The sequence below is a fragment of the Culex pipiens genome, chromosome 2, assembly GCF_016801865.2.
Source record: "Culex pipiens pallens isolate TS chromosome 2, TS_CPP_V2, whole genome shotgun sequence".
Taxonomy (NCBI): domain Eukaryota; kingdom Metazoa; phylum Arthropoda; class Insecta; order Diptera; family Culicidae; genus Culex; species Culex pipiens.
In genome coordinates, this window is record NC_068938.1 from 199,975,558 (window position 1) to 200,001,783 (window position 26,226).

Here is a 26,226-nt window from a genome sequence, read left to right on the forward strand (position 1 = left end):
AGTCTGAGCTTTGGTTATTTTTAACTGAAATTTTACCAATTTCTTTCATCCGCTAATAACTATACGAAAACTATTTCATTACACTACTTTTCTCAAGTTGATTTTATGCAAAATCGTCCAATCTTTCGAATGAAAATGGCTGCGGAATGATAAATGGTTGCGAACACGGTCAAAATTCAAAATTAAGAGTAAGTTTCCCAAAAACCTCGAAAATTACCCTTGAAAAAATAATTTTTCAAATGTTTATCAAAGTGCGATAGAAAGCCCTCGCGATAACCTTTCCAACGATATATAAGTTTTTGATGTTTGGTAATGTGTTTTGGGAGATATCATTTCTTCAAATTAGGGCATTTTTTCGAAAAAATCCATTGTTCAAAACATGTTTTTATATACAGGTGGCTAACGGCTGACATTTTCATTGGTTCGAAGGTTGTTTTTATGGTTTTTTGGTGCGCTGAATCGAATGAGAACATTGCCGTAACGATTTGAGAACATGTGCATCTAGTGGGACGGTTTCAGCGAGAATTGCTCATATTGTAAAAATGGTATTGAACAATAAAAATGGTTATATAAAGAAAAAACAATGCAAAAACGATATTTTAGGAAACATATAGTATTTTACACTGAAAATTGTAATACAACATTTACACTTTGCAAATTAAAATTTAGCATTTAGGAATTTTCGAATTTGGAATTTAAAACAAGCTTTGAAAATATTTGCAACGGACTTAATTAAAAAATCTGAATTTCAATTTTTTTTAATATGTTAATTAGAGAATTTAAAAATTCAATGATTTCAGACTAAAAAAGTTTAAGGATTTGAGAATTTTTGAATAAAAGAATATTGAAACATTACAAATTATAATTATCAAATTTAGGAATTTTAGAATCTTGAAATTTAGTAATTTGAGATTTGTTTTGAATTTCAGAATGTTTAAGCTACTATTTAAGATTATTAAAATTTTAGAACTTTACAATTTTAGAATTTCAAAGCTTTATAATTTTGAAATTTGAATAATTGAGAATTTAAAATTTGTAGGATTTCTTATTGAGCAATTCTGCACAAAATCGGTCGATTTAATTAATTTGAAATATCGTTTTTTTTTTTTTATTTTGGCTGAAACTTTGTTAGGAGCTTCCGTAATATTCAAAAATCTGTACCTATCTCAGTTGTATGTATAGGTAGGTAAGAATTATTTAAAAAAAACTAATCAGACTGTCAAAACAATTTTTTTCGATGACTGTTTTTATCAATAAAAGTCCCAATATTTTTTAGGGTTCCAAAAAGCCTTGGATTGAGCCATAGAGAAGTATGGGAAGATATTCTGCCACCGAGTTATATTTTTTTCGAAGAAATAGTAAGTGAGAAAAAAACTGGTATAGCTACTTTTCGAATTACTGTTTCGATTTTTTTGAGGTTTTATTCGAGTTTAAAAAAAAGCATGCCTGAAAAAATATTTTTTAAAAGGTGAGAATTTTTTTTATAATCTTCCCACCATGAACTATGTTAATCGGGCAATTCTTGTTCGAGATACAACCTAGAAAAGAACTCGAATCGATGTAATTTTCAACTGACGATATCTCGGAAACTATTGGTCCTATTTTCAATGTATTTTTTATATGCCGATTTCGGCAAAAAAAAAACTAGATGACTAAACCCTGCAGGGAGAAGAAACCTAGAAATCAAAAATTTTAAAACTCAAATAAGCGTTTTTTTTGTGCAAAATCCAAGATTACCTACCAGATGATTCAGAAAACAAAACGGTTTGCCCCCGCTCATTCACCCATTAGGATAACCCACTTCCTAAATAATCGTTTTGTTGCCTTATAAGTTACTATCTCTCGTATGTAAGCCGTAATATTATCAATTAATCCCTTCAAGCTGTGTAGTCAATAGTTTGTAAGTAAAGTAAGTTTAGAATGAGAATAAACGACGACGACGCCGAAGCGATGATGATAGCAATAAAAAGGAGAGAGACAGTGTGTTGTGGCATTATTCTGTAGCAGAAGCTGTTTAAGGTAGTACCATTATTCTAGAGCAGCGCCCTTATCGATTCGAAAAAAAAGACAAACAAATAGTGTAGTCTAGTGTAGTGTAGTGGAAAGTGTATAACAACCAACGTATCGTCTGTACTGAGCAAATAATGTGTAGCTAAATACAATCACTCTTTTTAAGAAGTACGTAAAATTTGTTTTGAATTTCACTGAAGCACCGTGCGTCTCCATCGGTTTGATCAAAGAGTGCAGTCAAAAGCAAGGAGACGCACGGTACTTTTCACAATCATGCAATATTTATGCTGCCGCAGCTCAACAGCGCGGTTTCACGCACGAGTGAGCACTCTTGCAGCAAAAAAAGGAGAGAAATCAGCTGATTCGGGCTTTCCACTCCGCATATAAATACTACAAACACTCACACTTTTGCTGCGTTCCAACAAATTTCAAGGGTAAAAGTGAGCATCGGAGAATGAACTGTTTTTTCGCACAGAAGTGACCAAGGGATCGATAACGCGGAGTTCATTTTTCCGGCACGAGGCAAAATTCCCATGCACTCGAACAACAAGAGAGAAAATTCCTCTCACACCCTCTCTCTCTCGCGGCAGTTTTTCCCAGGAAAATTTGTTTTTGTTTACCACCCACACAGACACGCAAACACACACAGCTGCTGTATTTGATGTGGTAAATCGGCGCAAAAATAGCGGCATTTATGTGTCCACTGCTTGTTTGATGTGCTGAACGATAAAACTGTTGGTTCGGTTGCCAACTATACCTAGTGGAGAGTCACGAGTGCGAGAGAGGTTTTGATATTTGGGTTGTAAAAGAGCAGAAAGAGTGCACGGTCGAGGGCAAAAAATAAAGTGGCGCTTTGAAGGTAGTTGGGAGAATATTGTTCTTTTAGAGGAAAAGTTTTGAATGCAAATGATCATACATCTCTATTTTACGATTGATTTTTATCGTATTGAAATAAGTAGTTTATTTCAAAATTTATTTTCCATTATTTTGTGTAACTCGCATCAGCTTACTAAGTAAATTAATTAGTAAGAGTCAATACATAAGAGACCTGAACTAACCACCTAAATGAGATAATATGTTGCGTATTGATAGTGTTAGGTTTGGAATAATACAACTGTTCAGGTTGGTGGTCCAAACTAGAATGATTTATTAATCGCCGACAGCCGCCTTTTATACCCAAATTTTAGCAATTCATGGCATACTCAGCATCTCCCCCCTAGAAGAGATCGTAGTGCTGGAAGTGCGATGGAAGGCGTCGTTTTCTGCCGGATGGTCCTCGTCCTGGGCTTACAGGTTCAATTCCTCTCTTCCGCACGATCGGCCTTGGAGCAGGCACGTCTACGTTTGGTCTTGGAACGCAAACGTATCGCGGTCTGGATGGCCCTGGAACAGCTTTCGCTTCCACAGGTACCGGGTTTGGTGGACGTGACGGTCCTGGAACGGCCATCACCTCCTCAGGAACCGAAAGTAGATCCTCAGCGACTGTTGTCTGCTCGAGCGGCATCTCTTCAAGCTCCCCTCCAACAGGATCAGCATCTGCTTCAACTTCAGTTCGGTTCACGCCAAACTCCTCCAACAGCACGTTTAGTGGTAGGTTGGTCTCGGCTTGAACTACTGGTTCGTCAGCTGCTGTTCGCGATCGTAGTTGGTTTGCATGCGACCGAATCAATCCTCGACGTCGTGGATCGTCCAGTAGCACGTTGTACACCACCTGTCCTTTGCGCTCGATCACCACACCTTTGGCCCAATACTTTTCGTTGCGGATGTGGATTTCAGCGTAAACTTCCTCACCTGCCGCAAACGTACGTTTCTTGGCTCCATGTTTGCGATTGAACTGTTCGTTCTGGCGTTGGTTGATGAGCGGCGTTTCAGGTGTTGATTTCGTCATCAGGTCGAAGACGGTGCGCACTTTCCTCCCCAACAAAGCTTCAGCAGGTGACTTGTTGTCGGGTAAAACCGCATTCGGCGTGTAGCGATAGGTTTGCAGGAAAGTCTGTAGAGCAGCATCAATGTCCTCACCGCCAATCTTCAAAAGAGCTCGCTTCAGTGTGTCGACAAACCTCTCTGCTTGTCCGTTAGACTGCGGGTGGAATGGTGGTGTCTTGATGTGCTCGATACCAAGCTCGCGGCAGAACTTGGCGAAAAGCTCGGAGTCGAACTGCGTTCCGTTGTCCGTGACCACGGAGACTGGACATCCGAATCTTGCGAAACACTCTCGAAGCTTGCTAACAGTGGTTGAAGCCGTCGAGTTGTTGACTGCGAAGATCTCTGGCCATTTCGAGTGTGCGTCGACGATCACCAGAAAGAACTTTCCTTGGATGGGTCCAGCGTAGTCCAGGTGCAAGCGCGTCCATGGTTGAACTGGAATCGGCCACGAGGAAAGAGTTGTCTTGACTGGAGCTTTTGCCGCAGCAGCACAGCGCGAACATTTCCGCACGAAGTCTTCAATCTCAGCGTCGATGTTTGGCCAGTAGACGTAGCTTCTCGCGATCGACTTCATCCGCTGCATTCCCGGGTGACCAGCGTGCAACTGCTTCAGGACAGGAGCTCGTAACTTCTCAGGAATGGCGATTCGGTCCAAGAACATCACGCAGCCGTCCACTTCGTATAGCGATTCCCGTCGTTTGTAGAACTGCAGGAACTCTCCAGATGATGCTTTGGTTGACCATCCGTCACGAAGTTGCTTGAGTACGGCCTGGAGTGTCTTGTCGCGCTTCGTCTCTTGCAGGATCAGCTGATGAGTAACTGGTAGAGCAGCCACAGATTCCGCCTGGATGCTTCGGACGTCTTTCTCGAGCTGCAGGCTGGCGATGACGTAGTCCTCGTCCGGCTTGGTGTGCTCGCCGATCAAACGTGACAGAACATCAGCGTACCCAAAGCTGTCTGTTGCCTTGAACTCGATCTGGAAGTCGTACAGCAGCAGTGTGAGTGCCCATCGCTGGAGTCGATTCGCCGTGTGAACTGGAATGCCCTTTTTCGTTCCGAAAATTCCCAGCAGCGGCTTGTGATCCGTTTGTAGCGTGAATCTTCTGCCGAAAATCATCCGATGAAACTTGGTGCAGGCGAAGACCAGGGCAAGGCCCTCTTTCTCGCCTTGGGCATAGTTCTTCTCAGCGTCCGTGAGTGTCCGGGAAGCATGGCACACTGCTTTGATCGTACCGTCAGAGAAACGGTGTAGAAGAACCGCACCAATTCCTTTCTGCGAGGCGTCAGCGGCAACTATCATCTCCTGGTTTGGGTCGTAGTGGGTCAACAGCAACTCTGATTGCAGAATCCGCTTGAACTCCTCGAACGACCGCTGACAGGCAGGACTCCAGTTCCACTTGGCATCCTTCTTGAGCAGAGCGTCCAACGGATGGCGAAGCTCGTGCATGGACTTGACGAACTTGCCGTAATAATTGATCGCACCAAGGAATGAGCGCAGTGTCGGGACGTCGTGTGGGGCAGGCATGTTGACGATCGGCTTGACTTTCTCTGGATCAGGTCGAATTCCATCGGAATCGACGATGAAGCCCAGGTACTTGATCTGCTGCATGAAGAAATTGCTCTTCTCGATCTTCAAATGAAACCCATACTCCTGGATGCGGACAAACAGGCGATGAAGCTGCTCGATGTGCTCGTCCAGAGAGTTGCTCGCCACGATGATGTCGTCCAGGTAACAGCTCGTATCGTCCAGGTCCGCAATCATGCTGTCCACGATGTGCTGGAACTCGCCAGGTGCAGGCTTGACTCCCGGCGACAGGCGATTGAACTGGAACAGACCCTTGTGCGTGTTAATTGTCAGCATCTTCCGCGACTCCTCATCGACATCGACTTGCAGGTAGGCGTCCGACAGATCGATTTGGGTGAAAATCTTCTTGTCGGCCAGCTTGGCGAAGATATCTTGAGGCAGGGGTAGCGGATGGTGGTTCGGCTCCAGCGCGTCGTTGAGTCCAGTGGAATAGTCTGCACAGATCCTCACCTTGCCGTTGGGCTTGCGTACAGCCACGATCGGAGCGGCCCACTCCGAGTACGAGACTGGTGTGATGATCCCAAGACTTTGAAGACGGTCCAGTTCAGCTTCAATTTTCTCGACCGATGCGTACGGAACGGGTCGCTTCGGGCGAAAAATCGGCTTGGCACCAGGCTTGAGGGTGAACGACACTTTCTTCTTGGTGCAAAGTCCCAGACTCTCGCTGAAGATGGTGCTGTACTTCTCCTTGAAACGGTTGACCAGTTCTGCCGACTTGGGATACGTTTTCATGGAGACCTGGTTGCACACCGCGTTGAACGGCACGTCCCACAGTCCGAAAAGCTCGATCCATTCAGCTCCAAACAGGTTCAAATCGTTAGTCCGAGATACGAAGCACCTCCCTTGCTTGACAACGTCGTTGAGGGTTATGGTACAGGTGATCTCCAACTCTAGGCCCATGTCATCTCCAGAAGCGTTGACCACGTTGATGGACGGCGGATCGCCGGCTGGACAACCGAGTTGCTTGTAGACGTCCGCTGAGATCACGCTGATGTCCGCGGCACTATCCAACTGCAGTCGTGCTGGCATTCCGTTCAGCTCCACCGTGACGAACTTCCTTCTGTCTGCAATGCTGACCTGGTTGACGGAGTAGATCCCCTGCGCCTTGGCTGTAGTCTGCTTCTTTTTCTTCCGTCCGGATTTTGAATTGAAGCAGGCGCAGTATCCTTCACGATGTCCGACCTTCTTGCAGGACTTGCACTCGTGTTGGATGAATGGGCAATTCTTCGAATAGTGCATTTCCCCACATCTCCAACACGGTGAGTTCGGAGTTTCGGCTGGCTGCTGAGCAGGCGGGGCGTTCTTGGTCCTAGGTGGCTGTTTGACAGCTGATACGGTGGGCTTGGTCCTCTCGAGCATGGCGGTGTCCCGCTTCAGATTTAAGAGTCGCTGACATTCCTCGGCCAACGAACGCAGGGTCATCGGCGCAGCAGGATTGGCACTCTCGATCTTGGACAGCAGTGACGTACGAACGTCCGCATCTCTTGATGAACTCAGGCCGCACACGAACAACAGGCACTTGAACTGGTCCGCGTCGATCTTGTCCAGCTGGAACTCCTCGCACTTCTCGTTCACGATGCCAGCGTACGTGAAGTAATCGTCGGACGGATTCTTCTGTAGCTGCAGGCACTGGTACCGTGAATTGAAGAGCGACGTGTGACGACCGAAGATGGACTTCAGGGTCTTGACGGTTTCTTTGAAATCGACATCTTTCGGTTTGTTTGGTAAAATGTAGCTCAGATACTTCTTGTGAGCCACGGTGTTGAGGTTGCGTAGCAAGAGTCTGACCTTTGCCGGGTCGTCCAGATTTTGAGCGTCCTCCGCGAAAAGATCTTCGTATTTGGCGAACCAGGCTTCAAACGTGACTCCAGCTTCCGGGTCGTAGCAAAATTCCCGGATCCCGCTTGACAGGGACTCGATTACGAACTCGGTCTGGTTCGGACGGGTAGGATGGACCGGTCTCTGCTGGTTTGCTGGCAGACTACCGTCCCCACCGCCGTTGTCCGCCGGTTGAGCTTCCGTAATTCGAGCAGCCGCAAGTTCTTGAAGAAGCTTTGACTGGTTCTCCAAAATTTTCAACAGGTTCGCTTCAAACTCCGGAGACATCTTCTTGCGTAGGCTTGTATTTTCTTCGTCGCCAATTGTTAGGTTTGGAATAAGTACAACTGTTCAGGTTGGTGGTCCAAACTAGAATGATTTATTAATCGCCGACAGCCGCCTTTTATACCCAAATTTAGCAATTCATGGCATACTCAGCAGATAGCAATACTTATCAAAACGAAAACATGTTTTATATGAAAAGGATTGTTCTTTAACCTCGGAATGAACCGTTCTAGTAAATTCAACTTTCTGTCCTTGAAAATATGATCAATTAAAAATAGAACAAAATAGATTACACCAAGATAACACTCCTGAGCAATTCTCTGAGATTTCGGTCATTCGATTTGCTGGCTTTATCCCATTTCCCCGAATTCCAATCCCCAGAATGCCATTCCCTAGAATGGCAAATTTCCCACAAATATTTAGAACCTTGAAAAAACCCAAGGTAATGTTTCCCTTTTGACATGAAGCCATTTAGCATTTAGTTTTCCCTTCTTCAAAGAAATAAAAACTCAACAATAATGGAAAAATCTACTTTTCGTCAAGTCAAAACAGTTTTCCCTTCTATTAAGAGGGGAAAATTCTACACTCAAACCCCGACATCCCTTTTACACGGAGTTCACACACACGACCAATCGTTTGTTTTGATAGTGTATGTGAGCGCCGTGTAAAAAGTGACACTTCATCACTTTTTAGTTTGACTTTGTCAAACCAACGGGGTACAAACTAAAAAGTGTCAAATCAAAAAGTGACCAACCACCGGGGATTTGAGCGAAAAAAAAAAAACAGCAGCAGCAGTTATCACAAGTTCAATGAGTTTTCCCTTCTTTAAAGAAGGAAACATTCTACTTTAAATGTGAAATTAAGCTTTTTCAGTAGTTATCCCACACCCAAAGTTAAAGACCGAGGGGATAGTCCTCCCGAAAAGAAACGTGAGGAAAGTACTATTTTGTGAGAGTAAAGACCTCTCGCGTGTTCATTCGTTCATTGGAATAGTTCATCCTATTGAGTGGCTTATATGGACAAATGACCGCCACTTAGTCACCGAAACATGGTGGCCCTTACGGCAAAGGCACGGTTCAATAAGCCGAAAGTCTTGGGTTCGAGTCTCGGTACCGGTACTTTTTTTTGTTAGATGAACTTTTTTAGAAAATGAACCCATGAGTAAAGTACTATCGGTAATTTCTGGATTTATCCTCCCCGTCCGCACACAGTACCATTTTACTACCGAACCGTGCTCTTTATCCCCTCGTATGCCGATGCCCAATTCTGGGTGCATATAAAAACTGTTTTCCCTTCTTTACTTTGAAGGAAAAATTCAACTTTTGTCAGTAGTTTTTACTAAGAGAGTTTTTTCCTTTTTAAAGAAAAACAAATTCAACTTCTATAGAAAAAAAACAACTTTTGTCAACAGTAATCACAAGTTAAGTGAGTTTTCCCTTCTTTAAAGAAGGAAAAATTCAACTTTTGTCAGCCAACACAAAAAGACGAAATCTTTACACTCAACAAATTAAAACTAATTAATTTTTGAAATAAATAGTACAGTGGAATTCTGGGGAATGGGATAGAACCATTTTTTTGTATTTTTTAATCCGGCTGAAACTTTTTTGGTGCCTTCTCTATGCCCAAAGAAGCCATTTTGCATCATTAGTTTGTCCATATAATTTTCGATACAAATTTGGTAGCTGTCCATACAAAAAATATATATGAAAATTCAAAAATCTGTATCTTTTGAAGGAATTTTTTGCTAGATTTGCTATCTTGGGCAAAGTTGTAGGTATGAATAAGGACTACACTGAAAACAAATGATACACGGTAATTTTTTTTGTGATTATTAATTTTAGTTTTTGTCACTAAAACTTAATTTGCAAAAAAAACACTATTGATTTTTTTTTATTTTCTGATATGTTTTAGGGGACATTAAATGCCAACTTTTCAGAAATTTCCAGAACGGGCAAAAAATCTTTGACCGAGTTATGAATTTTTGAATCAATACCGATTTAAAAAAAAACAACACGCACAAATTTTTCAACTTAATTTTTCGATGTTAAATTGAATTTGCAATCAAAAGTACATTGGTGAAATTTTGATAAGGTGCATCATTTTCAAGTTATAGCAATTTTTAGATAACTTTTTTGAAAAAAGTCGTAGTTAGAAAACATCAATTTTCCTGTTTTTAATCTTTGCATGGCAATGTCTTAGCCACTAAGAGTCGTATCAACAAAGTTCAAAAAAGCAAAATATAGAGAATTTTCTTAGCTTTTCAAAAATATTTTTTTCTGAGGTGGGCAAATATGTGCACTTATTTAAAAAAAATGAAAAACTGCGACTATTTTCAAAAAAGTTACCTAAAAATGGCAATAACTTGAAAACGGTGCACTTTATCAAAATTTCACTAAAGTACTTTTTGATTGCATTTTTTTTACATCGAAAAATGAAGTTGAATTTTTTTTGCGACCAATATTTCGATTCGATTCGAAAAAGATCATAACTCGGTCAAACATTTTTTGCATTTAAACTTATCAAAAAATGAAAAAAAAAATAAAAATAGTGTTTTTTTTGCAAATCAAGTTTAAGCGACCAAAAGTTAAATAAAAAATCACCAAAATTTTTTTTACCGTGTATCATTTGTTTTCAGTGTAGTCCTTATCCATACCTACAACTTTGCCTAACACAAAAAAAAACCTTCAAAAGATACAGATTTTTGAATTTTCATACATCATTTTTGTATGGACAGCTGCCAAATTTGTAAGGAAAATTATATGGACAAACTAATGATGCAAAATGGGCATACCAAAAGTACCACAAAAGTTTCAGCCGGATTAAAAAAAAAATAATTAAAATTCTAAAAAAAAACCGATTTCATAGATAATTGCTCACCTGTGAAGTTGTTTTGCAATCATTAGTTTCCAAAATATCAAAGTACAGTCCAGAACGGTCCAGAATCACGGATTTTTTTGATGTTGTCTTATTTTTGATTGTTGAGCTTTAGTATGACCCTTAACTACTCTTAAGTGATTTAGAATTTTTAAATCCAAGAAGGCGGCCAAAATGGCGATGATAAAATATAAAAAAAACAAGCTGAGCCCGTCAAACTTCTTTTTGTCTTTTTTCGTTTGTTCGCTTATTCAGCCTCCTGTGATCAAAATTAGATTTTACATAACTTTTCCCATACAAATCTGCAGATTTACCGGAATCGGTTCCAGAGTGGCCAAAGTGTCAATTAGTTAGCGTAAGAACCTTCCTTGGACTTTTACGAACCCAACGCAACAAAGAGCACCTCGATCTGACGCTCCGTATTGAACTGATTCGCGTTCGAACAAAACAGTCCAAATCTATATCTATCTATATATATAAAAAAATTTCGACGGTTTTGTTCGAACGCGAATCAATTCAACACGGAACGTCGGATCGAGGTGCTCTTTGTTGCGTTGGGTTCGTATAAGTCCAAGGAAGGTTCTTACGCCAAAAAGTGACAACTTTGGCCACTCTGGAACCGATTCCAGAAAATCTGCAGATTGTATGGGAAAAGTTACGTAAAATCAAATTTTGATCACAGGAGGCTGAATTAGCAAACAAGCAAGAAACGTCAGGAAACCAAAAAAGGCAGGACGAAGTTTGCCGGGAAGAGCTTGTTTTTTATATACACTCAAACCCCGATGGTTTGACACCAACTGTTGTCAAACGAACGGGGTCACGTTTTAGTTTGACACCCCTTTTACACGGAGTTCACACACACTACCAAACGTTTGCTTTTTTTACAAGCTTTTAAAGTTGAACATTCAAAGCAAAATTCCCCAACCCTGCTACCCGAATCACTCCCTGACCTAATACAATGCGAACAATGTTCTCTCCTCTTTCATCCCCCGTCGTGTGTCACACACCAACACAACCGCACAATTTGCCTTGTGTTGTCGTGTTGTCGTAGTATGTCGACTTCCCTCCCACAAGCAACCACCCTGCAGCAGAGTTCATTCATTCATTTACCGGGGAGCCTTATTTTCGCTCCACATAAAGTTCATGCACTTTTTGCACTGTAAAAAGTACATGAACTGCATGTTTTTGTTGATTATTCCTGTAAAGTTGGATTGAGTTCTGTTTTTTGTCTGATTTTTACATGAAAACAAATATTATTGAATTACACACAATTAGCTGCAATTTCTCCATTTCCCTGTCACGTAAAATTAAAGTGCGCAAATTCCCTCTGTGCCTGCTCCACGCGGATAACACCCGAGGAGGCTCCGCGGCGGTTCGGGCGGTTCGGCCTCGATTCGGCTCGATGTTGCGGATCTTTTCTCAGCTGCTGCTGCCGTTCTGTTCTGTGGGCCAGTTGTCTCAACGCCATCGACCGGTTCGGATTCCTTCGCCTCCTCCTCGTGTGTGGGGCTGCTCTGCGGACACACTTTTCGGCGGGATTTTTTTTTCTTTCGATTTTTTCTTCTTCTGTATTATAAGCGCGTTCGTGTGTGTGTGCGTGCGTGTGCGTGTGTGTGTTCGCTTTTGCAGGGGGTCATCCACCCCTTGGACGTCGGTTCCGTAGCCCGGAATTGTTCCGGGAAATTTCGAGGATCATTCCAAACACGAATTGTTGCTTAAATTGACAAAAAAGTGTTCATTTTCGTTCCAAGAAGGACTTAAACAAGGATGTAACACACGGCCAAGGATGCAGTTTCCGGATGTTCTGCAGCGGAAGGTGGAGGTCGTCGTCGTCGTAATCGGCGTTGATCTACTCTGACAAGATGCCGAGAGAGAAGCGCTGAAGAAGAATGGGAATAATTAGGTGAGAGCAAAAGTGTGTGTGTGAGCGATGAAAGTGTGATGAGCCGTTGAGGCATTCTGAAGAGGGGGAAAAGAAAAAAAGAAAAAGCAAAAAAGTGTAAATGCAAAAGTTTTTTTTGGCTTGATGAGAGAAAAAGTGCAAAGAAAAAGTAAGAAGTTAGAAAAGTGAATGTAAATATAACGACGATTACCAAGTGACGACGATGACGAGAAGTGTAGTACGAAAGTGATACGTCTAATTTTAGTGAGCAAGTTGGCGAAAGGGGAAAGAGGAAGGAAACGAAAGAGAGCAGAGAGAAAAGTTGGGTGGACAGAAGAGGAGAAATTACGTGATGATTGTTGTGACTAGAGGTTGAAAGGGTGGGGACAAGTGGAGGGGAAAATTATAATCGAAAAAATAAATTTAAAAACACAATTTTACCGCTGCTTAATCGTTTGTGATGGGATGAAAAAGGGTTTTATTTGAAAAAAATATATTGTGAAAAGTTTGAATAATTTGTTGTTAAGCAAATCATCAAATTATAAAAGCAAAAAATTTTGCTTTGATTTTTTTGTGTGTAAAAACAAATGGGTCTTTAGATAGGTTTTAGAATTTTAAAAAATATCGTTGGTTTCTATTCAATCTTTTGAAATTGATTGATAAAACATTAAGAAATTTTCAAACCAAATATTTTTAACTTCTAGATTTTGCATAAACCCTTCCTTCTATCAACATTATGAGAAATTAGCAGAAATATATTTTAAAAAATTATTTATTTTGTACTCTAATTGAACCAAATAATATTTCCACCGGAAATTAAAATTTAGCATAAAGCTCGCCTCCAGACTCGATTATCCGAAGTTTCGATTATCCGAAGTTCGATTATCCAAATGTTTGTAAGGAAACAAAAAAACATTTTTTTATTTTAAACATTAAATTCGAGATGCATTTTTCAATATTTTGCACCGCCATCTTGGTTTAACGTTTTTAATTCACATTACCTTATTTTTTTTTATTATTAGGGGTCATACATAAGCACGATAATCAAAAACTAGACAACGAAAAAAGTTTTTTTTCGTGAGTCGATTATCCGAAGTGATTTTTTTCCGAGGCCTTTGGATAATCGAGTCTGATCTGTAATGTTAGTTAAGTTTTAGAAAAATCAGAAAATTTAACTTTAAACATTTCATGTTTTGGAATTTTTGCCAAATTGAATTTTAAGACCAAAGATTCAAAAATAAATAAAACATTAGAATTATTTTTTCAGTATTTCATTGATGTTTCGAATTTTTTTAGTAGTAACATAACTGTTATAATGTACAGAGCATTTTGTGATACTATTTGCTTCATTTTTTTTTATTTGAACAGGAAATTTGATGTTCAGTTTTTTTAAAGATTTTTCTGCAATTTTTCTCAGAAAATTTAGGGGATGAATAAACTTATGCAAAAACATTAAAACTCCATTAAAAACAACCTCAAATTCTGATCATATTTTCCCATTCCATTCAATGAAACATATATTTTGCAAACATGAATAAGGTCATTTTTATTGTTAGCTATAAACAAATAGTTTTGAAATTTACTTATTATTCAATTTGTTTGCCGCTTTCCTAGAATTTAAATGTTGGAAGATGCTTGCTGGAACGCTGTCTATACGATTATAGTTGGCTTGTAATCTTTTTTTTTAAAATAATTTTTGATGCAAAAAGTTTTGTTCACTTGCACTAAATTAAAAAAAAATTAATTGAGCTTACAGTTGCACTCATATGAAATTTTTACACACAAACGAATGAGTGCCACGCAAAGTCACTCACATAGTCAATGACTTTCCTCTACAAATACATTCGATCAGAGAACGGTCGTTTGACATCCTACCGAGATCCCGATCATCTCTCCCATGATCGCATTCAAATGACTTCTGTCACCACGCAGCAAACACAAGGAAGAGAGCGAGAGACGAAAAACGAGAGAAAGAGCACGTTGTCTCATTCAGGCGGCTGCTTGAGTGGTGCTCATTTTTCGGTCTTTTTTTTTGTTCGTTTACATACGTTCTTGACAGACAGTTCTTTCAAATATCGAGCAGTACTATTCAGTGACATATCCGTTTTCAAGCAATAAGTGAAACAAAAAAAAAAAAAGCTACGATCGTATGTTCCTTAACAAAAAATAAAATATACTTTGAATGCTTGATAAAAAGGTAAACTACTTTTAAAGAGTAATAAACAAGTGTCTTTTTTCCCAAAAAAAAAGAAGTTAAAAAACGATACAAAGTCAGCGTAATCGCTCGACATTCAAGGGGCGCATCAAGAAAATAATGAGAGCATAACGCGATAGCATCGTCGCATCCACCGCGCCGTGGCGTGGGCCAAAGTCAAGGTGGATCATATTTTAAATGACGACGACCGGCGGCGTCGGAAGTGGCTGCCAAAAACGTTGCTTCGACTCAACGATAGATGCACATCAGAAGATTACGCGCCGCGGGACATCGCGACGCGAGAAATGTCCCAGAGAGAAGGGCTTTCCGTGCGTAAACAACATGGGTTTAGAATGTTTTTGAACAGCAAGCAGCAAAATGGTTTTTAGTTTTAATTAATTTGTTCTATTGTATATTTATTAAATATAACAGATTTAAATTAAATATAATTTCGAGTGTATTTTTCGATTTTGACTAAACTCTGTCCACGCGTGTTAAAAAGCCATTTGCAATATTTTTTGTTGTTTCATTTCAAATTGATTTGCCCCTTCCAAATCTCCCTAGAAAATCAGGTGCAAAAAAATGTAATTTTTCTTTAAAAAAATGTAAAATCGACTGTAAACTATTCAGAATATATTGTATAATGCTTATTCCTGGATTTTGAATGAAAAAGACTTTTTAATCTTATAACAAATGAGAATTTTAAGACTACAAACGACATTTTCAGAAAAAAATAATTTCATAAATTTACATATATTTTGCAAATTTCCGATATAACTGTAATTATGTATAAAGCATTTTGTAATACTTTTCGGCAAATTCTTTTGGAAGACACGCTATATTTTTAAAAAAATTGTTTTGCATTCACCTTGACCTTAAGCAGAACCGAGGGACCAAAATATTAAATAAAATTTGTACCAGCCTAAAAAAATCAACAAATGTTCTGCTTGAAATTATAAAATTTTTTAATAGTGTTATTTTTTTTGATAGTCCTAACCAACACCTGAAATTTTGCCGAAGACACCATCTGAAACTCGTTTTCCAAGATACAGATTTCAAATATTTACATAACATTTTTTGGAGACTTGTATGAGCAAACCAACAATCGAAGTTGGCTTTTTTGTCATAGGAGGTTCCCTGGAAAAAATAAATTAAATCCATTACGGGGTTACATACATGTAGAAAATCTCAAAATTTCATATTACGGCAAAATTGTTGATTCCACTAAAAAGATGATTTCCAATCACTCCTGAAAGTTTCATGAAGATATTTCATGATTCAAGTGAGTAACAGACGATTTAAGTTTGAAATTTTGCCATGCGCAAAGCGAACTGTCAAACTTTGTGAGCGTTTTTCTCTAAACACAGAGTTGATTTACGGGTGCCACGATATCTCGAGATGGGATGGACTAAATTGGTTGAAATTTGGGGTGAAGACTCCCAAGACATATCTTGTGTGCATGACGAAGCCCGATTTTTTAATTTCGCTTTTTAAAAAAATACAAAAATCACAAACTGACGATTTTTTATATGAAAAACTCAAAAATATTTTTAACTTTTTTTTTTTTAAATCAACTTTTTGAAAATCGGCCTTCGTCATGCACACGGAACCGGTTTAGCGAGTCTTCACCAAAATTTTGAGCCGATTTGGTCGAAGCAGTGTTGAGATATCGTGGCACCCGTTTTTTGAAACTGCTTACTTCAAATAGCTATATCTCGGCAAAGATACAACCAAATGTCTTCAAATTTGTTTTGTTAAAAGTTGAAAATGTATATTTTAATGCCCTGAAAACAGATTTACAAAAAATGTAAGTGTGTGTTCATACCAACCTCTGACATTTTTTTTCCGATTTACATGTATGTAACCCCTTAAGTTCATCAAAAATCTTTTAATGAAATGTTTTTTTTTTAAATTCTTTCTTAATGTGTTTTGTGCCAAGTTAGATCTCGTATTTATTTAACTCTGTAATAACAGGATGTTTATCTTTCTTATGTTTCTAGTGATTTGAAGTAGTCTTGGTTTCTTTTAAAACATATTTTGTAAACAAAAAGTTTACCATTTTCAATCTCCATCCACGAGACACAAGAAGTTGACTAATGAAATGAAACAAAATTTTAAAAAGCTTATTTCAGTAAAGTGCCATTTGGTTATGCTTGGACAATTTTTTTAGAATACCACACACATAGATTTTTTAACCGAATTCGGTAAAGTTTACCGAATTTTCAACTGCTGAACAGTTCGAAAAACTGAAAATTACCAAATTCTGGTAAAAACTTACGGAAATTCGGTTATAAAGTTCATTGAACAATTCATCATACAACCGAAATTCGGTAAAGTTTTGTTCATTTTGACAGATGGTTTACCGATCTAAACTTTACCGATTATTCAACTACCGAATTCGGCAAAAAAAATCTAAGTGTGCATACTTTGCAGGCTTGTGCATAGCTCTATAAACCTCAAAACTTAATATTATATATACCAAAATTGGTAGGTACCAACAAATGGCAAGGGTCTCGCCAATTATGTAGAAAGTAATCGTAATTTTTTTTTTCTGGAAAAATTTCTTTTTACGGATTAAAATGCGCAATCTGTGAATCTTTGGTTGGCTCTTGATTCTACAATCCTGTGGAAGTAAGCTCGAATTCATTGGCTAAAGGGTGCTAGGAGCAAAAAGAGGCCTGGGTGGTTAGTTTCTATCCAGTATAAATTTCCGAAAAAATATAAAAAAAAACAAACAAGTTCACAAACGACATCGCAGCAGGGTGTTACCATTATTTGTGATAAAAAGGCTGAAGCCTAATAAAACCTGATTTGTCCCTTGTAAATCCTAACAAATCCACATTGTGATCCCTCTACAGAGTAAAAATTCTCAAAGGAAAAAATATGTTCAAATAACAAAAATGTCCTCGTGAGATAGTGAAAATATAAATATAACAACGAGAGAAAGCAAACAAGAAGAATCCATGAAAGTGATTTCCTAATCCTCGGGATTTCTCTCACTCAAACGGTCGGATGGTTTGGAAAAGTTGAAAAGAGAAAAAAAGAGTGCGTGTAAAGATCCGGATAAGAAGTTGCGTGGGTTTCCGGAAGTGCCCTCAAGGGAAAAGAGAGGAAGAGAGCGAGTAAACCACCCGTGCGAGTGAGAGAGAGAATGCAAATTGTTGCTGCCGGGGCCGCCACAGGAAGCAAGCAAGCAGCAAGCGGAAGAAGGATTACCGTCCTTGGCGCCCACCGTCGTCGCGGTCGTTGTGCTCCGGCAAGATGAGTGACAAGCTGTCCGCGGCTGGTGGCCGGTACAACCGGATCAGCCCGTCGTCGGGCCGCGGCTCCATCATCGCGTACTCGCCGCTGCCCAAGTCCGAGCAGGACTGCCTCATCCAGGGTCCGCCCGGGAACAACTGTCTGGCGATTCCGCTGTCGGCGATCCAAACCGACAACAACAACCTGCACGCGAAGCCGGTTCCGCCGGCGCCGCTCAACCTGACCGGGAAGGTGAACAATCCGCACGGCATCTACGGCACGCACCAGGCGGTGGCGGTGGCCGCGGACGGAACGCAAGCGGCCCACAAACATGCCGGTCAGAACAATCACAATAACAATAACGGTAAAGTAGATCGTAGTAGTCTGGGTGTGCGTAGAAGTGTTTCCTGTTTGCTGCGATGACGACTTTGTACGAGTGTGTGTGTATGCGTTACAAACCATTAGAGAATGCATCCTTTAGAGTTTCCTAAAAGTTCCAGTTACTTCCTCTCTATAACCCTTGGATTAGAACTCTGGAGTTAGTTTGTAGACTCTTTCCTGCTAGTTCTGTAGACCACATAGGTGCAGCTATGGGACTCGTATAGGACACCATTAGTGCATGATGTGCAAATAGAAATTCAAACACACTCACACACGCAAACTGGAGTACACATGAATGGATCCGGTTTCCCTCCACGTGCTCTGCTGCCACCACGTGTTGTGTTGGTACTGTTGTGGGGATGTCGTTTTTAATTAGAATCGTCCTGTTGGTTGTGGTTGCACCATCGGGACCAAGAAGATGTGTTTGGTTATGGGCCAGGTTGTGTAATGATGGCGATGATGATGATGATGAGACAGTCAATTTGTGTCAGTTTACGGATTATTGTTGTAATTATTGGAAATCGATCGGTCTCTCATGATGGATTACTTATAGATACATACAAATATTTTCCTGTAAAAACAATTTTCCTCACAAAAAATAATAAAATAAGATAAAAACAAAGTTAATAGATATATTGAATTACAGATATCGTTAGAAAATAATTAAATCAAAATGTATGCGGTTTTTAGAAAATTACCAAAAAATGATATTTTTTTTATGGTTTTCCTACATTTTGAAATAAATTCCTCGATTCAGATGACTTTAAGTGTTTGATTGTCAATAAATAAGATGAACACACGTCAAATATGAGCCTCCAGTAAAGGCCAAAGTGTTAAAAATTATAAAAGGAGACTTCGGTAAAGGATAAATATGTTTATTTTTAGTTGTTCTCAACCTTAGAATAAACGTTGCCCAAAGGAGCAATTTTTCATCATTCATTCGCCCAGTTATGTGCTGATCATTTATGAAAACATCTGTAAAATAACAAGGGACGAAAACATTAAATAAAATTTGTACCAGATTTAATAAAAATAGTGCATTTGCCAAAATCTCAAAATCATGGTCGAAAAAAAATGATTTTTTGATGAAAAATCGAATTTGCAATTGAAAAGCCCTTTACTAAAAGTTTGAAATGTTCATCAAGTTCTATACCCTCTAAGGTAATGTTTCTTGAAAAATGCGCAGTTAAACAAAAATTTATCGTTTTTCACCAACCATGCTTTATTTTTGAAAGAATCATAAAAAGTCCTTCAACTTTGCTTAGAAGACTTCAATGTTCAGACTCTTGAAGAACGAATAGGAAAATAGTAGTTCATGCAACTAGTTGCAAAAAGAAGACTTATTCAGCATATTTATCAAACGAGGTTCACCGAATTGGATAAATAAGGCGAGTGCTGAAAAAATCAAATTTTACAGCGAGTTCCATACAAAATTTCTTGCAATTGAACAATTCTCTGAGAATTCGGTCATTCGATTTTTTTGTATTTTTTAATCCATCTGAAACTTTTTTGGTGCCTTCGGTATGCCCAAAGAAGCCATTTTGCATCATAAAATTGTCCATATAATTTTCCATACAAATTTGGCAGCTGTCCTTACAAAAATGATGTATGAAAATTCAAAAATCTGTATCTTTAGAAACCATTTTCTAATGTCGATATCTCAGCAACTAATGGTCCGATGTTAAAATATGAAACGTTCGTCAAATTTCTTTTCGATCTTTTCGAAAACAATATTTTCAAAAATTTCAAATCAAGACTAACATTTCAAAAGGGCCAAACATTCAATATTATTATATTAAATTTTACATCGAAAAATGAAATTGAAAGATTTTTGCGACCGATATTTCGATTTTTTTTAAATCTGTATTGATTCAAAAAATCCTAACTCGGTCAAAGATTTTTTGCCCATTCTGGAAATTTCTGAAAAGTTGGCTTTTAATGTCCTCTAAAACATATAAGAAATTAAAAAAAAATTTAAAGTGGACAAAATAGACAAAAAGTGAAATTAAAAATCACCAAAATTTTTTTTACCTTGCATCATATTTTTTCCATACCTACAACTTTGCCGAAGACACCAAAACGATCAAAAAATTCCTTCAAAAGATACATATTTTTTAATTTCCATATATCATTTTTGTATGGACAGCTGCCAAATTTGTATGGAAAATTATATAGACAAAATAATGGTGCAAAATGGCTTCTTTGGGCATACCGAAGGCACCAAAAAAGTTTCAGACGGATTAAAAAATACAAAAATTAAAATTAAAGAAAAAATACCGATTCCGTAGAGAACTGCTTAATTCCGAAAAACACACTTTGAGTAGAATTGTAAGTCAAATGTCTACGTTTTTAGTCAATTTCCCGTTTAAATCAAAACGATGTTGTTTTTTTTTGTAGAGAAAAGTAGGCTGTTTTGTCGTTCGAGAATGTTATTAGTTTCACGACGGAATTGAAAAACGTCAAGTATTCGAATGCCGGTTTCTCAGCAACTATTTTTCCGCATTGTCATATTTTTAGGATTTTAAATTTATTTTTTAAGAGATTTTAAAACACTTTACCTTTTGAAAAATAAAGGGTTGAGCTAAAAGTTTTTCAAATGTTTCAATTTTCGACTGAAACTTGATAAAAGTGTACACAGCAAAAAATCCGATGGTAAAATCGCATGCAAAAGCATGCACATCACCTTCGTCAAAATAAACACTTAATACACACTGCATGTACATTTTTTGCAAACACAAAAAAAAAGTTGCAACCGACGGGATTCAAACCCAGCACTAACAGTAAGGACCGGCGCCTTAGTTCACTCGGCCATCAGACCGATGAAAGCTGTAAGGATAAACGCATATATGAGCTTGACATTTCGGCCAAGTAGGTTTCCCATACTGATGAGCTACATATATCAGGGTGTAAAATCACATAAAATTGCATAAAATAATGCAATATTTATTTTACACCCAGGCCTTTTACACGCAGCTGGATTACTACTTTTTTAGCTGTGTACGTTCCTTTTAAAAAAATAGAGTAATTTTCGATTGAATATTTGATTTTACATAAAAAATTTTATCATTTTTTTTCGGCCATGATTCGGAATATACAAAGTTTGAGCCCAATTAGGAAACACGAATATACTTTGTTGCCCGAAGTCTCATAGAATTGCCCAGGAGAAATGGAATTTGTCTCTGTTTATGTAATTTTACATTAGTTTACGTGTAAAAATTGGAATTAGAAGTAAAAAAGGTGATAATGATTAAATTTTTAATTTTTAATCTTACATTTAATTTGAATTTAGAGAATAACGGTGGGCTAGATATTTTTTAACCAGCCAAATCTTGAAAAAATAGCAGGTTGATAAACATCTTCAAAATCAACGGAAACTTTTGCAGAATCCTTTTAATAACAATTTTTGGTTGAGCTTAAGTTTGTCCCATAAACTACTCTTAAAATGATTTAGATTATGTAATCCAAGAGATGGTAGCAAAAATGACGGTGATAACATATTGAAACAAAAATATTTTTTTAATTTAAAAAGTAATCAAATATTCAAGTTTAACAAAAATGGGGTCGCAGAACTCGAATTTGATGTTTAAAGTAAGAAAATAAAAAGTACGAAAACAGATTTTTTGGTCATGATTCGATTATCCGTAGTCTCATACAAACCTTCGGATATTCGAACTTCGGATAATTGAAACTGCGGATAATCGAGGTTTCGGGTAATCGAGTCTGGACTGTATAACTAAAAAATCGAATAACATTAAAAATAATGCTAGATTTTTTTGGAAAGATTTTTTTTTGTTAGATTTTTTTTTTTCTTCACAACTTATTTTTATTAGGTCCTTTTAGGTGCTACGACCAGGTTAGGACCGAGGATCAAAAATACAACAAATAATAAATAATAAAAAAAAAAACGTAACTGAATCAGATGATCATTTTCTCGTGCCATGTGTCAGCAAGTGTGCGATCACGTCAATCTGTTCCTCGGGTGTCTTGCACTGCCTCAAGCGAACTCTGTATTCTCGGTAAATGGCCCACAGCTCCGACTCGCTGTACAGCATCCGTTCACCTTGTTGCTCCTTCGGGGTTGCACCGGCGTCGGCGCCAGTATTTCCTTGACTTCTTCCTGCGGGACGAGGATGTTTATCTTCCGGTACCGCTCCAGGTAGCGGAGGAAAATCCGCCGCGGTAAACACGGCTCCTGCAAGAGTCTGTTTGTCCTTCTTCCATGCTGGCGGCTTCGGCTTGGACGCCTGCTGCCTCGACTGGATGAACTGCGCACGTTTGGGACAGCTGCGGTCCAGACCCTCGTGGGATCCAGAGCAGTTGACACACTTCTTGACTTCCGTTTCTTCTGCTTTGCACTTTTCCGTGCTGTGGGCACCCCCACAGCTGCTGCACCTGGGCTTGAGATGGCAGTTACTGGTTCCGTGACCGAACTGTAAGCAGTTCTTACACTGGGTCACGTGCGGTTCTTTGCTCCGGTAGGCCACCCACCGGACGACGACTGGTCCCACTTTCTTTACCTTGCTACTCAACTCCTTCAGACTGGTGTGACCCTTGGGGAAGAGCACGATGAAAGGCGTCTCATCGATGGCGGGAAGCTGCTGCTTCCGCCTGATGGCGTGTACTGCCAAGACGTCCAGCTGATGTTCCGTCTTGAGCAGCTCCTTGATGTAATCCGGTTCCACGTTCGGGAGACCTCGCATTACTACCCGGTGCGGTCTCGCACTGCGCTTTCCGTGCGTGTAGAACTGCACCTTGTTCTTTGTCAGGTGGGCTTGCACCGTGTCGAAGTCGTCGCTCGAGAAGCACGTAATTTTGGTGCCGTACCGCGTCAGTTTGTGTTCCGGCTGGACATCACATGTCGACATCACCTTCGCAAGGCGGGCGAAACTCGTTTCTTTCACCACCAGCGGCGGCTGCTTCTTCTCCCCGGCCGACTTGCCGGTTGCTGGTACCACGGGGATGGTTTTTTCTGCTGCTGGGTTCGCATTGTTGTTGTTGTTGCTCTCCTCCGCTAGCGGGCTGAACTTGTTGTTGCTGAGCAGTTTCTCCACATCGCCGTCGTTGCCGCCATCGCCGACGTTGATCTCCTCCTTAGCCTTCCTGCGGCGAACCTTGACCACCGGACGAAATTCGCCCCCGTCCTCTCCTTCTCCTTCGGAGTCTTCCACCTCCATGCCCGTCGCCGCCTGCGTCTTGGGTTGAAACCCGTCCGGTTTCTCCCACACACTTTTCCTCAAGGCCGCGTTCCAGTAGAACGTCCTTCCATTCTCAGCCCTGTGCTCCGTCCACTCACTCTCCACCGTCGCGGCCGCCGCCATGGCCGTCGGCGAAAGTTAACAAAACACCGTCAAAAACGCGCTAAGCTAGCTCGAAAGACGACCAAACCCAACGAAAGTTGAACAGGGAGTGATTTTTTTTTTTTTTTTTTTTTTTTTTTTGTTAGATATCGATAGTTTTAGTTAAAAGTTCTCCTTAAACATCTCATATTTGTACACAAAAATCTTCTATTCCCACAGAAGGTCGTTCACCTGTATCCGACCTCGTATGCAACAGTTGTAATCCAAAATATCCGCCAAAAACTTTCGCGACCGTGATACAACCGTGGCATTATCGAATACTACTCAAGCCACAAAAGGGGGAAATAAACGGGGATTGCACAGAAATGTCACTTTCCATCAGCCTGAACACTAAATACCACACCTGAGCCGTGGCGCACACACCAACGGATGGACGAACACATGTAACACCTGCAGGCCAACGACAAACGCTGGTGGGCAAGTTTGCCAAAAGTTGGCCATATTGCACAAGCCGGTTAGGAGGGGCCAGACAAATCGGCTTTGTATAACTGTATATTTCTATGTTGAAAGTTGATGCCAAGGAGAGCCAGGAATCATCGACCAAATTGAGTTCGAATTCGATTATACAACTATAACAGATTGTCGGTTTGAACATGGGCAGTAAACTCTCTTTTGTAACATTCAAAAATACCGAATTATCTCAAGATTTTAATTAATACGATCAATTTTGTAATATCCCAATTTTAATGATCGTTTCAAACGAATCAAAAATCAATCTAATAAATTCGTCACGATAATGTTCACTCTCGACAAACTTTCTCCACCTGTCACAGCTGTTAAATGGCTGTCGAAGTTTCGATTATTTTACGTTCGCTCTCGTTGCAAACCTTTAAAAAATACGCCCCACACCCCCTGTCACAACTCCTGACCTCGACACTTTCCCATGCGCTTCCCTCAGATGTGACATGAAATCGATATTCTTTATTGTGAATTACATTTCTTTCTTTCGCGCGCACCCGCGTCGATTTCGCGCCAGTTGTCAAATTTGTTGATTTTGCAAGGTAGATGGATATGGGCAAGGTTGGGCAGGATTAATTAGCAATACGTTTGACCGATTTTTGTTAACAGCTTGAGGATAAAAAAAAACATTTTTAAAATATCTTTTGCTATATTCCTAGAGAATTGCTCTCTTTTGAAAATTGTGGAATAAAATCCGCATTCCAGGCTAAACTTACTAAACAACTGAAAGATCCGCCCTACCTTCTTCAATCCATGTACCTTGCGTGTTCAAATTTTTTTTTCCAACTGTCTCCAGCTTGAAGCGACGGAAACCCCCTTCTCGCGGAAAATGTGCCATAGCCACGGGCAGGTTGGGAAATTTCAAAGTCTTCTCTCTTTGTTGTAGCGTTTTGATGGCAGATATCGACAGCATGCAAATGCCATTCATTTTGCTGAATTACCCTATCGTTGGTGGCAACCCGTATGGTGTTGGGTATTGTCTTGAATACATAATAAAATTTGAAGTTTTTTCAAGAAAATTTAGGTTTTAACTTGAATTTTGAAAGTAAGAAGATATTTTAAACAGTTAAAATCATCAACAAATCATCTCATACGCCATTTTTCATTATTAGTCCAGTTCCGATTTGGTATGCATAATCCATGGTCAAATGTTAGTGCTGAACCAGCCACTTCTGTGTATTTTTTTTGTAAAAGTATCCATGAGAGTTTTCCACTTTATGCAACAGAGCGAGTGCACGGGATAGATGAATCTGGACTGCGTGTTCGGTTTGGGAAATGCATCTTCTGATACTTTCATGAAGAGCACCACGAGTGACGTGATTGTGGCAAGATATGATTTGTAGATAATACCGTTCACTGATATTTTGTGTAAAAAATAAAGCTTGGAAATTGATTTTAAAATTGACCTTCTTCAGAAAAATGTGTAAGTGAAGATAATGCCGGAATGGTATTTCCAATCTAATATACATAATTTAGCATTTTAAGGTTTCAACCAAACCACATTCATCACGATATATTAGGACAGTGATGCCAGATATTAAAACTTTGTGACTTATCGGAAAAGGTTAGTTTTTGAAAAACCTGTCCTAAGGGTTTAATTTTCATCAAAATTATGATAAGGACATAACTACACAGAAAAAAAATCATGGTAATATTACATCTGGGAAGGGGTACATCTTTTATGTCAGAAAAAAAGGTGTAATTTTACCTCTGGAAATGTGTAATTTTACCACTTTTCTGATGTAATGTCACTTTTTCAGTCTAAAATGAGGTAAAATTACATCATAAAAGAGGTAATATTCAACCTTCCAAAATTACAGCTTCCAAATTTACATTTTTTTTTCTGTGTATTGTAATTTAAAGTATTTTCCTTAAAGGTGCTTCCAAAAACCCGAGTCGAAGCAGGCAAAAATTGCTAGCAACACAGAAATCGAAAAACAGGTAGAATTTGGGAAAAGTGAAACATTTTTTTTTATATTTTTGTGAATTTTCAAACATAACATTTATGTATTTAAGAGCGGCCGTGGCTGACTGGTTACGGTGTTCGCATGGTAAGCGAATGGTCGTTTTCGCTTTGTAAGCGAATATAAAAACGTAAATAACAACATAATTTGAATGAAAAAGGTGTTTTAAAATGCATGTTACACTAGTTCAGTTGTATTGCAATCATTAGTTTTCAAAAAATGTGAGATATGACGATTTTTTTTTGCGATAC

General features: G+C 39.2%; 2 protein-coding genes across 4 annotated transcripts in view; one reads left to right on the top strand and one right to left on the bottom strand.

The window, feature by feature from the left end:
* Positions 1 to 3,101: 3,101 nt before the first annotated feature.
* On the bottom strand, positions 3,102 to 7,775 carry LOC120425554 (uncharacterized protein K02A2.6-like). Its single transcript, XM_039590116.2, has one exon. It carries the CDS (start codon positions 7,625 to 7,627, stop codon positions 3,227 to 3,229), a length of 4,401 nt encoding a protein of 1,466 aa, XP_039446050.1. The 5' UTR covers positions 7,628 to 7,775; the 3' UTR covers positions 3,102 to 3,226.
* A 4,059-nt stretch (positions 7,776 to 11,834) lies between these two features.
* LOC120419151 (uncharacterized) overlaps positions 11,835 to 26,226 on the top strand; it is a 274,388-nt gene continuing 259,996 nt past the window's right edge. The window contains exons 1-2 of one of the 3 annotated variants that reach the window (XM_052707583.1): positions 11,835 to 12,401; positions 17,433 to 18,178. In XM_052707583.1, the coding sequence (XP_052563543.1) occupies positions 17,836 to 18,178 (343 nt within the window). In that variant the 5' untranslated portion in view covers positions 11,835 to 12,401; positions 17,433 to 17,835. The remainder of the gene's footprint in view (positions 12,402 to 17,432; positions 18,179 to 26,226) is intronic. The other 2 variants (XM_052707582.1, XM_052707584.1) reach the window with 2 other exon arrangements.